The 16,351-nt window shown below is 34.5% G+C and overlaps 1 protein-coding gene across 4 annotated transcripts in view; it reads left to right on the forward strand.

The window, feature by feature from the left end:
• The window catches only part of DMD (dystrophin), a gene marked incomplete at its 5' end in the record, with an annotated part of 1,290,802 nt that overhangs the window by 1,019,059 nt on the left and 255,392 nt on the right, over positions 1–16,351 (forward strand). For all 4 annotated transcript variants that reach the window (XM_084279200.1, XM_084279202.1, XM_084279199.1 and 1 more), the window contains one exon: positions 9,320–9,509. In XM_084279200.1, the coding sequence (XP_084135326.1) occupies positions 9,320–9,509 (190 nt within the window). The remainder of the gene's footprint in view (positions 1–9,319; positions 9,510–16,351) is intronic.

The following is a 16,351-nucleotide window of genomic DNA, read 5'->3' on the forward strand; positions in this document are numbered from 1 at the left end:
GGCTTTTTAATGGCTTTTTATGCCTTTTTCCACTCTGTTAAATTGTCCGGAATTGTTGCTTGAAGGGTTACGTTTTCTTCTGCTAAGAATTTTTGTCTTTGAAATTTGTCCAAAAAGAATTGAGGTAGAACTATCACAGAGCATCGTGCTCCCTTTGAAGTCAGTTGAAGGTTAGCCATTCATCTCTGTGGAGTTAAAATTTTCTCTTTAAAGCTTTTATATAAAACATGTACTGAGTTCTGTTGAACAGAGCGCAAGTTTAACATCATCTGCATTTACTGAATTGGCTCTGGAGTGTAATTAATTATTTATTTATATTATTTTATTTACAGTTAAACTTTCCTTCCAATGTTGTTGAAACTCAATAATGACAATGATAATAATAATAATAATATGTTAGTATTACTCTGTATTCTCGTATATCTACTTGTTACTGTTCATGTTACATGACAATCTTCCTGCAATAGATCTATTTTCATCACATTATCTCTTTATGTGGGGGAATTTATTCTACATTTCAGTTTTTTGTAGGAGTCTGAAACCTCCTGAGTAGTAAAGAATAAGTATATAAGATATGGAGTGGATCTTTACAGCTAATATTACTGTATTAGATTATATTGATATAAAAAACAGCCTGCCATCTGTCCTTACGCCAACCAGGTTTTGTTACCTGCTGCTTCTAAGCTGAATATTACTGAACTGGAACTTGACCATCATCTTTATTTCTTTTTAGCAGCTGTTTGTTTCTTAAAGTATCTTAAGCCAATCCCATCCATCAGCACCTTCATGTTATGAGGGTGCTACTTAAGGCCTTGTGTTTTAGAGGTGAGCAAATTATGTATGTCTTTATCCAAGAGTTTCTTTAGTGTTACTCTTAACTGAAGAAGTTGCATGGTATAACAACAACTGTAAGTGCTGCCATAGACTTTTCCCAGCCTGGAAACTGAGGCGGCTTCTTCTTGCAGGGTAGCAAAGGGTAGCAAATCATTTTTCCGCTAGGCCACTGAGCTTAGCCCTCAGAGGTTGCAGCTTTAAATGAGAACTACACTAAGAGTTTAATAGTGTCCTTTGTGAGCTCTAATTGATTTCATGTAATGCCATCAGTGCATTTCACAGTCTTATTAAATTTAGTTGTTTCTGCAGTAATTAAGGCTACGAAAACAAGTGACTTTTGAATACAATTATTTTCATAATCAGTTTTTACTCTACTTCACTGTCTTAGAAAGCAAAGATTTTATCTTAATAAATTGTATCCGAGTAATTAATATTCTGTTTATTAGATGGCACTGTTGACTGCTCTGGAGTCTCAAAGGAATGATGTGTTTTGGAATGCAAGGAAAAAGTTAATCCTATGTATTATAGACCATGAAGTGTGAAGAAAACTTAAACAGAACCTTATACTTCTGTTGGCGCAGTAAGAGACTGGTTTTGTCTGTTTGGTTTTAGGTTTTTATTTCAGGATTTCCTCTTTTTCTAAATTCTTTCTTTAAAGCCAGCATTATTAAATGTTATATTCCCCTTTTTTATTGGGCCATTACTTGAATGATAGGAGGGTTAGACTGGAATGTGTTCCATAAGTTCGGAGAATTGGAGGTGGTGATGGCACTTGTGGTGTTCTTTGCTTGTTCTGTTTTTTTTTTTTTTAAGATACTACTATTAAGTTTTGACTAATGGTATTTAGCAGAGCCTCTTGAGTGAGTCCATCAGAACTTTATTCTGTATCTATAAGTCATTTTTGATGATGTGTCATATTTTTGTGATTGTTGCGTGTTGTTCAGATTACCTTTTTTTTTTTTAACTTGTAATTCTTAAGAGTTGCTCTCTGGAAAGTGTTTGATTTTAAGGAAAATTTATCAGAAGATTAGAAATTCCAAGTGAATACAAAGTATTTTCAATAGCATAAAAGGTAATACATAATTAGTTTTAATTAGAAACAAATTTAAAGGATCCACTTAGCTTCATTAGTGATTTTTCTGTAGTTCATGATATGTGATCTATGGTTAAAATGAACATAGGGAAAATGTACGCTTATCTTATGGTTTCATATATTCTAGGCCAATGTCGAGGCAATAAGGTAAAAGAAGGGAAGAGAAATGGGGGCAAGAAAAAACCCTTAGAAAAACATTGTATATGTTTGCAATCCCATTAAGAGGCATTTTGGGAATGTGGGATGCCATAAGTAAACAGTATAAGAAAAGACAGAAATTATTTTTAAGAAGGTTGACAAGGATTTTTCCTCTATGACAACATAGATCATCTGTGCTGATGTTTGCAGGTAGTATTTTAAAAACAGGTTATTTAATGGACCTATACAGAAATTTTTATATGATTTTGTGCCCTAGGCTATGATAATTGCCTTTGCTGTCAACAACCCCTCTCAGTCTGACAAATAATGGTGTAGAAGCGATGGGGAATTAATATCCAACATTGATCTGGAACTTCATAACTAAACACAACTTTTTCCTTTTTTGTCTCTGTCTTAATAAATATCAATGTGTCTTTAATAAAGAAAAGGAACAAATGGTTTAAATTCAAAATTATGTTTTTAAATTCCTTTAGTGTGTTTAGCAACAAAAAGAGCAGTTCAAAGGGAGAATGTTGGGGGCAAGGGGTTGATTTTTTTTTGTTATTTTCATATAGGGCCTGACTATTTTGAGAAGGGCTGTGACAGGTATAAAACTAGAAACAAGCCAGCCAATGAACAATTACGAAAGAAATAGTTTCTCTGTCTTGCTGCATCCATTTTCCTAGGTACAGAAACACCAGAAACATGTTTTAATACAACATATTTTCTGGTTTTGCAGAGCTTTGCAACAGAAAACTGGCTCAGGAAAAAACAATTGCATCATGCTTAGCAGAGTGTATAACTGCTCTTTGAAGTATTTCCCCCTTTATGTCAAAAGATTTTTAAGAAAGGACAAATTAAATGAACTTGTTACTATGAGCGGGAGGTGGTTTTGGATGCTCCATTTTTAGAGATGATTGTCATTTAAAAAACTATGTGATTATCAGAGAGAGAATAATGCTGTGCCCATATTGAGATAGTCTGAGTTCCAATCAGAGGATGGGGTCATTAAAGAGGTTCTGTTCCTCTTTTCTGCAGAAGTAAAGGGAATCAGCAAAGTACTCCCTCTGTGTGGTCATCTTGCAGCTGCTGCTGCTCTCAAGCTTTCTGTATGCACAGTTGCACCTGGGATTTGAAATCATTTTACTGGTTATTCATATGTAATCAATGTGGACATTGCAGGCAAGGCAGAGGCCCCCTTTGACTTATCTGAAGACACACCCAGTCAGCTTTCAGCCAGTAGATCACATTGCTGAGAAATAAATGTAAGGCAGAGGGAAGCACTGCACACAGAAATAGAGAAAGGAATTGGTAGGAACCCTGTTCCTCTGCCCGAATCACCAGAGCCATACCTGTATGATCCCATTGGGATACAAAACCGACTTTTTTTTTTTTTCCCTTGCTTATTCAAAGACCTTTCCACCACTGAAATGAAATCTTTCCTTCTTTCAGTTCTCCACATCAGCTGTCTTCAGGGAGATATTACCAGTGATGAAAATCAAGCAAAAAGTTCTAGAAAGTTCATGTTGCCTTTTCAGAGGCAGCTTTTTCATCAGATTTGTCCCTTAGTCCTTACAAGAAAGGGACTAAAGCACAAAATGATTGAAAATAACCCCCAAGATCATCTTTCAAGTACAAAATTCTTTACCATCATGCCACAGCTTTCCTGGTTCCTCACTCCAAATAATGAGAGGATGAGGGCATGTGAATGAATGTCAGCTACCTCTGAACACTGATCTCTAGACTGCTCAGATGCTCACATTGTAGCTCTGCATTTAGTTGTACTTTGAGGTTTTCTAATAATTTGCAACATAGAAATCAATTCGGGTTTAGAGTTGCACACAGGCGAGCAATCCCCTTTGCTCTAGGATGAACTTGGTGAAGAAGATTTTCCAATACACCGGAAAAAATAATTATGGTAAGCCTTAAACTCAAAAATATCAGAGCATACATAGGTCAGTGCTCTACAGGAAAGAAAAGCTAGTGACCTCTACCAGGATGGTCAAAAGGAACATTTCAGCAAAGGTGTTGCTGGAAGAATACTACATGTCCCTGTGCGAGGTGTCAAGCTGGTTGAGATCCAGAAGACCTAAAAGCTGTACCTAAAATGCTATCTCAACCTAATTTTCCATACTTAATGTATATGAGCCACTCCAGAGTTAATGTCTAGATTAATCACTTACGAGTGTGTGTTAATACCTGCAACTGGCCCTAGAGAATATAGTCACTAGATTCTAGAAGAAATTTCCTCTACGCAGCATTCACCAAATAAATTAATGTCCCCAAGTAAATGAATATGTTTTATTTTGAATTTGCATTTCAAAATTCTTACAATAATAGCTATTTTAAGAATTTAATGTTTATTTTAAGGATTTAATTTTCTGTTGATATCTGTGATATCTCTTCCTGTTCCCATTTTATCTTAGGTTATATTATTGTCCGTCTTTGATAGGTTCTTTATCAGTCCAAGTTAAAGCAGCTGAAGAAACATTACCAGTAAGAGCTCCAATTTATTTAGTAGTAAAAATTAAATGTTCCAATAAAGGTTTGCAATTGTTCCTTTGTCAAACTGGCAGAAGGGATATGATCCTCATGAAAAAGTGCAAACTGCTTTTAGTGTTAGCAGGAAGATGTATTGTTGTTCGAATTGCCTGTGTTGGCTCCAGAAAAGAGAAATTCAGGTTTTGGGGGGAGGAGGGGGGGAGGGGATGGTGTTTGTTTTGGTTTTATTTTTAATTTTTATGGAATTTTGATGTTATGTAGAAGAAAATACAGTTATATAGAGAGGTCCACACAAACTATGAAAATAAAACCATTTGCTGATAATTCGGCATCCAGTAGTCCAGGATATTTTATTTTGTATCTCATTGTGATAGCATTAGATGTCTACTGTCTGCATAGAGAAGTGTGATTTAGTTATCTGTTAGACATTAAACAATGCAGAATTTCCCCACTGTCATTGCCCTTTAACAAATTTCTGTTCCACAGGTATTTCTTTCTTTGTCTGTTATGTGTATTTGCTGTGCTTACTCTTGAATATATTTTCTCACATATTATGTATTCTTATTAATAGTGTAGTGTATATTGGCATAATGCTCTGCATTTACTATGTTTCCTGGCATCTGAGCATCTCAAAGCATTATTTAAACACTGACCTTTGCAACTTATCTTGTAAATTTGAATAAACATTACAATTTCAACTAGACAAACAGATTCTCGGAAAGCATGAATGATTCATTCCAAATTATGTAGCAAATACTACAGCTGAAGAAAAATCTGTTCTTCACATTCATGGAGCCACTCCAAACCCTGTCTTCCTTAGGTTTTAATGGATTGGGGATTGTTGAATGAAGAACTCCTGAAATACTTTTAATAATGACACCATCATTCACATATCTCAGCACTTTTCTTGTTAGATTCAGTTGTAGTTTTTGTATTCTGCTCTACATATTTATTTTGTATGATTGGCATGGTATGGACTCTGACTTTTAGTAATACAGTACCTTATTTATGAACTTCAAGCTTTATGACACAGATTTCAGATAACTTAATTTTCTCCTGTGTATCTTCCCAAACATTTGTAAAGCGGTTATGTTTTAAAAATAATAGCTTTAAAAGTTCTCAGCATCAACTTGAAGCTATGTCTTGTAGCAGAGGCTGGTATGTTTTTATTTTATTTTATTTTTTGATGGAGTTTTCTTTTAAACCCTTAAAAACTTGTTCCTGTGAATATAAAGATTCGCACTTACACACACTGTATGACTCACTTCCTCTGACGTACCTCCATTTTCCGTCAACTTGAAGCCTTCAGCTAACACATTCTTAAGAGATTACCATAATATCTGTTCTGCAACAAAGCTCATATGACAACCAGACTTGGTCAGTCCACTGACGCTAAAAATCAGTCCTTAGAGTAGACTGAGAACCATTTTACCTACCTGTAATTATGTAAAATTTAGTCTTGTACAAAATTGAAATTGTATAAGCTATTAGTAACTTACCATTTTAGTCAAGAGAGAATAAAACTTACTCTGACCTTGAATCTGATTCAACTGATGTTTACAGGCAAGGGAGAAGGAATTAAATTCCAGAAATGCTTGTCTTCACGTTTTGCAGAGGGAGTGGAGTTGACTAACTTCAGTGTGTCTACATGGAAATAAAACGTATCCCACCTTTGGTATTTCTCCCATGAATAAGAATCTTTTCTTTAGCTCTCTACGTGCTTACTTGTATATCATAATAGAACAAACAAGATCATTCCATTAAAGGTGTTTTCTTATGATTATTTTCTAGCATTTCAGCAGTATTTTGCAGTATTTCTGCTGTGCAGATTTCTATTGACACTGAAATGTATTTCTGCTTACATCACATTCTTTTCTTGCAGCTTCCACTAAATATGGAATTAAACATATTTGGATGATATGGACTAAAAAGAAAGCATCTTTATTTTGTTTCTGTGCAATAATTTCTTGTTCAATATATGTATTTTTGTCTTCCCTATAATTTTGTTCAATTTATCTTATCACATGCTGTATTTGATACTTAGTTTTATTCTTCAATTTTAGACCTTCTTTTCTCTATTCTAACCTCGTAATTTTGAAGTAATTAGAAAGCCAAGTAGAGTGAAGCTTATTGACATGCTGAAGGGTTGTCAATGTAGATGAATGTTTATTGCATGTTAGATGTATCAAAATCTAAAATGCAAAGTACCAGATATTTTCTGATGGGTATATTAGTATGCTTATAGCTAAGCAACACATTCCTGTAGGCTGAAAGAATTTTGTGCCGTAAGATTTCTGTGCATCATAAAATAGAAATGCCAGAAGATTCTTCATAACTAAGACATCATTCTTTACCCAGAACAATAACATACTCTGTAATCTGGAAGTTTCTAAAAAAAAATAAATTCTGATTTTGAATAATACTTTTAATAGTTTTCCCTTTGAATATATTTTTCATATCTCTGTTACGTGGGATTTTTTGTTTGATTGTTTTTTTGTAGATTAAAAAATGCACTAAACTTTTACAGGAAAGGGTGAATATAGCTTTGGGTCCTAATTCTCAGGAAGCATGCGACAATGCAAAAAGTTAAATAGACACAAATCAACTTAAGGCCCCTCCCCTCTCCCCCCACCCCCCCAAATAAACAACAAGCAGCTAACTGTGCATTTGCAGAATGCTATTATTAGAACATTGTTATGTATTTATACATAGCATATATTCAGGTGAATTGCAATTATATCATGCCTTTAAAGTTTAGGAGGAACTGCACGTGAGAAAAGTGTTATACCTGATTCTGCAAAGGTAGATATTAGCCATCATGTTACACATAGAAAATTGAATTAGAATAAAGCTATAAAGAATTGTGCTCTGAAGAACTGGGTAAAATATTTTTAAATTACATAAATTTATCCCATTTCCAAGTTCTGTGGAATAAATGTGATGCTATTTTTAGCCAAAAGTGATAAATAAATCAATACAGTATTTTCCAGGTAAAATATTTTCTGTTTCTTATTGTCTTTTTTTCTAATTCTATACTGATTTAATGTACGTTTTTAGTATATTTAGATATGATATCTATGTAATTATTTCTTAGTTTAATGAAAAAACAACAAATTTTTTCATTGCAGTTGTTTTAAATACAGAGTGTGGCCCAATCAAAAGCCATGTTTACATCCATGTAGAATAAAGTTGTGAAAGACATCAGATTCACAGTTCTGAAGCTAAGTGTGACTGTCTTTTTGTAAGAGGCCCCCAAGGGCATATTTTGATAAAGGCTCAACAGTGCCACGATGTGGAAAATTCTTGTAGGTGGCAACAGGTGCAGCTGAGAGAAAAATCCACTCCCTTTTTAAAGTTGAAAAATTGGTGGATGCATTTGTAGCAAGGCACTCTATAGCTTTCTCAGGTTTTGAATTGAAAAAAGATCTAAGAATAAATTCTTGAAAAGCAAATAAAATATTGAAGGATTAAAAATATTATATAAACATGGTAGCTATGGCAATGAATCTGGCTCTTAGGACAGGTTTTGTTGTTTGTTTTGTTTGGGGTTTTTCCTCTGAAATAGTTGTCCTCACCTGTAGTCTAAATTAATATTTCTGTTCTTACTCTGCTCTGCCACAATTTACATGTGTGCTTGTAGAAAAACATATTAAGTTAGTGCTACTTGTGTTAATTTTTTTCTTGTCTAACTTCAACTAGTGTGCTAAGTTTTAAGATGACATTATTACTTACCAAGGAGTATAACCTCTCCATGAGAGCAAACATGATTTAAAATAGAGATTAAGATGTAGAAATTTCATGGCTTCATATGGTAAAGTTATGATAAATTACAACTTGAGAAATTAAATCTGCTAAAATCTAATAACTTAGTCTCTGTCTAAAAACCTACAAATCTAGCGAGGAAATCTAGACAGAAATATCCAGATGACCACAAATTTGGAGACTAAACATAGGTGTGCATCAAATTGCATTTATTCCACTTGAAGTAACAAAATTATTAAATGACTTTACCATATATTTTCCAAGCCTAAAAAATTACTCAGTTATCATGCTGATGTAAAAAAAAAAAGTCTGTAATACAGTAGTTAAGTAATCTTGACAGATCCATGTTAATAAACAGTATGTCATACCTGCTCTCATTTCTAAATCCATATTTAGCTCAAGTTCAGTGTAACATGAACTTGAACACTGATAGAACAAAGATGCACTTAAATGTTTTTTCAGCACCAGAATTACTGGAGCTGTTAGTATTATCTCCCAACCTATGGTTTAGATCTTGCCCAAGGATAAGGTAGCCTTTGTATTTAAAAATTGCATTTTATCATGTAACTGGTAATGATCTTTTTTTGTAATTTATCACTTTCATGTATTTGTATTAAAACAAACAAAGAACAAAAAAAACCCAAACCAAAAAACCCCACTGAAACATCCGCACACACAGACACCAAAGTTCCATGTTACTAGGTTTTAAGGTGGTGTATGCTATCTCCAAAGGTTTAAAGTCATAAAAACTAATAATGAAATTCATCATTGCATGCAATGGCCTGGAACTACTTCATGATTTTTAAAAATAAGTAAGTTTTTCCACTGTAGAGTTAATGACAAATAAGAAAACAATCTTCAATTGATCAAATCGGGGAATTCTGTTTTTTTGTATCTGTGCATATTTCATGAAGTGTTTTATTCTTATTTAATGATTAAGAATTGGTTTCTTCCCAAGAGTGCTGCATTTGACTTTTTGTACTTGCACAGGGTTTGTGAGCGTGAAGCTGCCCTGGAATCAGCCCTAAAAATGTTGCAGCAATTCTACCTGGATCTTGAAAAGTTCCTTGCTTGGCTTACAGAAGCTGAAACAACTGCTAATGTCCTGCAGGATGCTACACACAAAGAAAAGATACTAGAGGAGGCCAAAACAGTTCGGGAGCTCATGAAACAGTGGCAGGTAAGTCAAGCACTTCAGTTGAGAATCATGTCAGGTATCCAAAGCGGTGGGGGTTTTTCCAGCGTGCAGCTACTCAATCAAACTGAAATTGTTTTGAAAAAGAGAAGTGGTTCTACTACTAACCTTTAAGTATTGGTTGGAAAATTGTTGCAGGGACCTAACAGCACTCACATCATGATTCTGACTGACATCCCCCAGCATATAACACATTGAAAAAGCATCTTGAATTACAGCTTTAAAATGTACAGAAAGGAAACTTTGCTGAAATGGGCATGTTAGGGTTTTTTGTGGTTTTTAATCCCATAAAAACAAACTGCTCTACCAAGCTACAGTCTTGAACTGAGCATTTGACAGACGTGAGAGTTTATTAAGCATTTCTGATATTTATAGAAGTTACAGAAATTGCATTAAGCTTATTCTCTGTAGCTTAACTGAATTAGTTTTCCTCCATTACTTTCAAATTAATGAAAAATGTTAATTTGGTAGTTGGGTGATTATTGTCAACGTGCTCTGTTGCAATAATAAAAAGAGATAATGATTTAAATTCTCATAGTGAATAGCTGGACAGTTTTCAGACAGTTATTTTCCTCTAGAAACAAAAAATCTTAAAAAAAAGAGATACAGTATTTTGTGTTCTGGGGAATCTTGAAGAGAAAGTAATAAAAGTAGTTGAAATGGTGCAGTTGAAAAATCTTTTACTTTCACTGTGCTATCTTTGCTCTAGTTATTTAGAGGAATACATTTATGTCTATGTGAAGTCTTAGATTTCATAAATACAAGCTTAAACTGCTGGAAGAGCCCTTTCTTCCAATATTCCTTGATAGTGCATGCCTTTCATGTCGACAGAAAGTTCAAAACTGGAAATTCCAAGCACTGAAGGCTCTATTCCTTATTTTATTTTTAGAAAACATACTGTGAAAAATTCTAGTTTTAAGTGACTACATTAAGTTCATTGAATGGAAATACTGCTGCCTTCTTTTGGCACTTGTGTACTAATACATGGGTTTAACTATTTAACTAAACTACTGCTAAATTCCATTACATTGTACTCTGAAATTTGTAGCTGTTGCACCAAAGTGACGTATGAACATTTTTAATAGTCCTTATAATGGAGTCATTTTTAATGGTTATCTGTCTATGCTAATTTGATATTGTTGTAAAATACTTTATGTTGTCATGTGTTTCTGAATTCAGTTGCTTGTTAACGGGAAAGCAGATTTAAATGGAAGGTAGTTCTAAAAGGAGCAGTTAATTTTCAATGTTTTTCTTTCTGTATTCTCTAGATTAGCGGGTTTTTTTTGTAATCTGGTGCAAAAGCAATTAAATTATCAAGTATTAGCAGAAGTTGGTTTTTATGTGATCATTGAACAATGGATTATTTGGCAAAATAGTGATAACTAAAAATGTAGATCAAATGCTTTGGTTGTAATTGTAATGTAGACCTGGTTATCTTATCAACTCATATCTCAGATGGGGTTTAATTTCCACATAAGAACCATCCAGGGCTATAGATGAGAGGAAAAATAAATGCATACAAGGTCTTCCCTCCATAAATAATTAACAAAGTACATAAAAATATCCGTGATGTAAACAATTGCTTTGAACTGTAAGTTTGCTTCTAAATATTTTTCTGCACTTCAATTGAGAAGTGAGAATACATTTTCAATTCTTCATTCCAGTTTTTTTGTTATTTGAATACCAGACCTTCTGAGACAGGAATGGTAAAAACTGTTGTTGAGTCTCCATTTGTTTCACTTCCAAAATTCAAGCATCATTCTGTTTACTAATCTGGAATATACACGTGAAATTATTCTTACAACTTAAGATGAAACATTAGTATGCAGAGGCAAAAAGTGGTTGATATGTTGTCTTTTGTTCCTAAAAGATTCATATGTATGTGTCCACCAACAGCATTATAATTGTAGTCTCTAATTAGAGTTGACGGTTGCAGGATGAAATATTTTGACAGGGTGGTTATTTGTGGTTTTCTTTCACTTACAACTTCATGCTGATCTGTCTCTGTATAGATCAGCTTGGTTTTCTTCATAGACCTGTAACTGCTTCAGTCAGCATCTTTATACCATTCTTAAGCCTCAAAAATATCGTAATATAAAAAGCAAAAATAGGTTTTGACATATCCTTCTCCTGAAGGAAGTCTGATTGATATTTTTCTAAAAGCCCCTTTGGTGGGGTTTCTTTGTTTCTTTCTTGTTTTTTGTTGGGGTTTTGTTTGTTTGTTTGTTTGTTTGTGCTGTGAGGCATTTGTTTTTTCTTTTATTTTTGTTTTGTCTTAGAATCATAGAATAGAATCACAGAACAGTTTAGGTTGGAAGGGACTTCAAAGATCATCTGTTCCCAACTCCCTGCCATGGGCAGGGACACTTTCAACTAGACCAGTTTGCCCAAAGCCCCATCCATCCTGGCCTTGAACACCTCCCGGGAGGGGCAGCCACAGCTTCTCTAGGCAGCCTTTGCCAGGGCCTCACCATCCTCACAGGGAAGACAGAATAGTAATTTATTATTAAAGATCACTGTCTCACCAATTCTTTGAAAGAAGCTTCAACTATTTCAGTTTATAGAGTTCACAGAAGTTATGTTTAAATATGACACATAGACCTAGGTCTGGTTATGTTTAAATATGACACATAGACCTAGATCTGCAGTGTCTGTCTTGTTCTTCATGCAGCTGCATGGACTTGGATAATGTGCAAATAATCATTAGGAGACCTGAAATGTTATGATTCTGTTGTAGTCTAAGATTTTTAGGCAATGGGTATAAAGCAGTATTTTGACAAAGAAATCTCTACACAAATAATGAAAAGCCTACATTTCTGAGCTCAGTAGTAGCTTTATCTCCTCATCACTAAAAATATTTGTCTCTCCTTTTAGTGACCCACCAGTTTTCTGCTTGACACTCTCAAGGTCTAATTTATTTTTTGAAACATATAGGAAAATAATTACTTGCTGTGTGGAAAGTGTTTTGTATAGCAGAATTGGCCTGTCTAGGAAAATCTCACCTTTTTAGGTTTTTCTTTTGTTCTTGAGCTCCGATACCATTAGTTCAAATGTCACTAATAAAGATAAATCTTCCCCTAGTACTTAGCAGTTCATTCGGTAGCAGGAAGAGAAGGATGAGACTTACATAACTGCACATTCTAATTACCTGATGATGTAATTATATTAAACTCTTGCTTTATAAAGACGCTGTTTGTTTATATAAGCATGTATTTGCATGCCTCATTTGTCTGAACTGACAGCAGCGTAATAGTTGAGGTGATTCACACAGTTAGAATACTTTCTGGAGAATTTTCAAGGATACAAACCAGTCACTCCAAGGAGTTCTGTAATTATGTGCTGCTTTTTATTGTCTAGTTGAAATACATCATGTGTCCCCATGAGGCCTGGTTTGATAAGTAACCATATGAGCAAGATGAAAATAATTAATTTTGCTTTCTGCTTTCATACTTCTAGTGATACGAACTCTCAACTGTGTTAATTACTTCTCTGGTTTGTCTTTTTAGCAATAATTGTATGTGACATTTTATACAGCTTATGTAATATTAGATATAATTTTGAAGCTAGTGTGGATTTATCACATTATTTTATTAATGCAATTAATTTAATATTAAGCCTGTAGATTAATTTAATCACTGGGGGGTTGGGGGTCAACTGAAATTTGGTAAAGAATGCTGCATGTGACACCTGGTTGTACAGTAACCAAAGAATGGTTTGTATTATATACACAGGTTACCAAGTGTATCTGAAATAATCTATGATGACTGATGAATTATTGGTGGTGTAGACTGACTAAAAGTATGACAGCATATGATAAATGAAGCAAAGTTAATAACTTTGGAATGAGATACATAGCAAATTTATTTTTATTACCACCTTCATACTCACTTAGCCTGTAACCTAAGTAGTTTTCCACTAGATGTACGAGTTTTGCTGCTAATAATATGAAAAATATGCAGTTCTCTAAGTTATACTTTAAATTTATGGCATGGGTAGGTACCCATAGTTTCTCTTCAATTCCTATGAGCACTTCAAAGGTGGTTACCTATTTTCAAGGTGTCCAATTATTCTCAATAGTAGGAAGCTGAGGTAGATACTTGTTCCTGACTCTCTTCTCCATTATTTAGCACAATAGGTTACTTGAGAGAACCACATTCTTTCTGACTTTAATTCAAACATAATTTATGTATAATTGCCCAGTACAGTTAATTTGTGATGTGTGGATTAGATGATGAACCTGACTATCAGGAAAGACGGAGGGTATCTGTAACATCCTTGCTCAGTTCAGTTGACTTTGTTAAAAAAAAAAAAAAAAAAGAGTAATTAATTTTCAATACTTCAAAAACTTTCTCACTAATTCTGTGTGAAAGTTTACCTGAAAACTTTAAAAATCAAATATAATAGATTTCCCTCACCTATTTTTTTTTGAAGCTTAATCCTCCAGGTTGCCTTTTTCACTAACCTGTTACCAATTCTGAAATAAAATCTATTCCATAGTACCTAAAATGGAATAACAACTGTCAGGCCCATCTTATTCCATTGAGTAATAGAAATCTGAAAATCTAAGTTTTAACACAAGTGCTATTACAGTTTAATCTCAGACAAGTCAAGACATTATCTCAGAATGAAAATTTACTGTATGGATTTGTAAAATATTGCATAATATTTCTTTGAAAACACCTGGTCAAGATTTTTTCAGTATTGTGGTTTATGGTCAAGAGGGAGGGCAATAATGTTTCTTTGCTGTTAGCAGCAAGTGCCCAACTGACTAAACACAACCTGTACATACCTACACTGGCAGTTTTGGCAGGTGTGAAATTCCTGACTGGAAAGAGAACTCCCTTGTGGCCAGTGACTGTCTTGTGGTTATAGCACTCGTTTGCAACCATCCCAGTTGAGACCCAAAGCTTGAATCTGAATGTTTTTTATCAGAGCTAAGAGCCTGCTTATCCTTCTAATACTAGGAAAGGTTTTTCTTCAGCTTCCTTGGACTGATTTAATTTTGTCCTTATCCTCTAATCCACATATTTGTGGGCAAAGCAGCTAACAGTACTCAGTTGAGTGCATCAGCCAAAGCGTTGACAGCAGGTTGAAGGTGGTGACCCTTCCCCCTGTACTCAGCACTGGGTAAGACTCATGTGCAGCACTGGGTCCAGGAAGGGCTCCTCAGTAGACAAGACACATGAACCTACTGGAGCAAGCCTAGCGAAGGGCAACAAAGGTGGTTAAAAGCTTGGAGCATCTTTCATATGAGGAGAAGCTAAGAGAGCTGGCACTGTTTAGCCTGGAAATGAGAAGGCTCAAGAGAATCTTATCCAGACAGTGATCTTAATCAGATTAATCAGATTTAATCAGTAAATACATGACAGGGAATGTGTAGAGAAGACAGAGCCATGCTCTTCTGAGTAGTGCGCAGTGACAGGATGAGGTGCAGTGGGCACAAACTGAAAACACATGAGGTTCCAGGTTAGCATAAAAAACCTCACAAACAAACACAAAAACCAACAAAACACACCCCTCAAAAAAAAAAAAACCACAAACAAAACCACCACTGAAAAAACAAACCAACCAACCAAAAAAAACACTCCCCAAAAAAACCCAACCAACCAACCAAAAAACCCCATGTCCCCCTCAAAAAAAAAAAAAAAAAAAAAATCTAAATCTGTGAGGATGTTCAATACATGAAATAAGGTCTACAGAGAGCTAGTGACACCTCCATTGCCTAAGATCTTCAAACCCTGGCCGGACATGATCTGCTCTGACCAGAGATGTTGAATCAGATGATTTCTAGAGTTGCCTTCCTGCCTCGACTGTTTGGTGGGTTTTGTGATCTCTCATCTGGGCATAAATTGCTGGTCATAAAGTCAATCATTCTCTAGTCCAATAAACTTTGACTTAAATATACAAATGGAAAAGCTTTAATATGAGAAAGTAAGAAATTGATTTTTTTCTTGCTATTTTTATAGAAAATACCATAAGCATCTTCTAGGACTTCCTGAATAATGTGTTTGAGTGAGGAGAAGAAGTAGAAAAAGAAAAAGATGAAGTGAAAAGGCACCACAGAGAATAAAAAATAATTATATATTTTAAAATTATTCTTCTCAGTGAAAACTGAGGCAGAGTTTGAAAGGTGGAGGTTAGAAGTAATGAAAAGTAGTACAAGTAGTTCGACAGCACCATAAATTATAATTAGTGTTTCTTTCCTTATGTACACAATGGAAATCTGCAACCTTTAACCTTCATGTGTTTTTCATTCTCTTATCCCATTACTCTTACACCTAGAATAAAGATTTCCTCAGAACTTGACATAATTATTTTTTAATTGGGATTGACCTTAGCAGTGTGCTATCAGATTAATGCTTCTGTGCAAACAGAGTGGGATCTGTTAGTGCAGTTCTGGATTGAGACCTCCTACAGGCCATGGTCCTTCTATATTAGGTCTATTCAGACTGAGGTCTGAATACGTGAGATCACTTAATTTGGTAAAAGAGTAGTGGTTTTGTTTAATACCTGTATTTTTAATTGAATTCATTAGATGGAAGGGAAGGAAGTACTTCAGAGCACAAAAAGGTAGATTCTGGCAACTCTGACAACATATTAGTGTGTAGTGTATATAATGAGATGGTGTCTACGTTCAGTAAGGTTCTGTAGCCTACTTTTGTTTTATGAACCATAGATAGACATGATAGATGCAAAGGGTTAAAGCACAAAGGGCCAAAAAAAACTTCTAAAGAAATGTTTGTGTCATACTACTCAACTGCATTATGATTAAAGCACTGCTGTAGAAGGCACAAAGATAAGGACATTGTTGGTTCAATGAGTATATA

The sequence above is a fragment of the Gallinula chloropus genome, assembly GCF_964237585.1.
Source record: "Gallinula chloropus genome assembly, chromosome: 1".
Classification (NCBI taxonomy): domain Eukaryota; kingdom Metazoa; phylum Chordata; class Aves; order Gruiformes; family Rallidae; genus Gallinula; species Gallinula chloropus.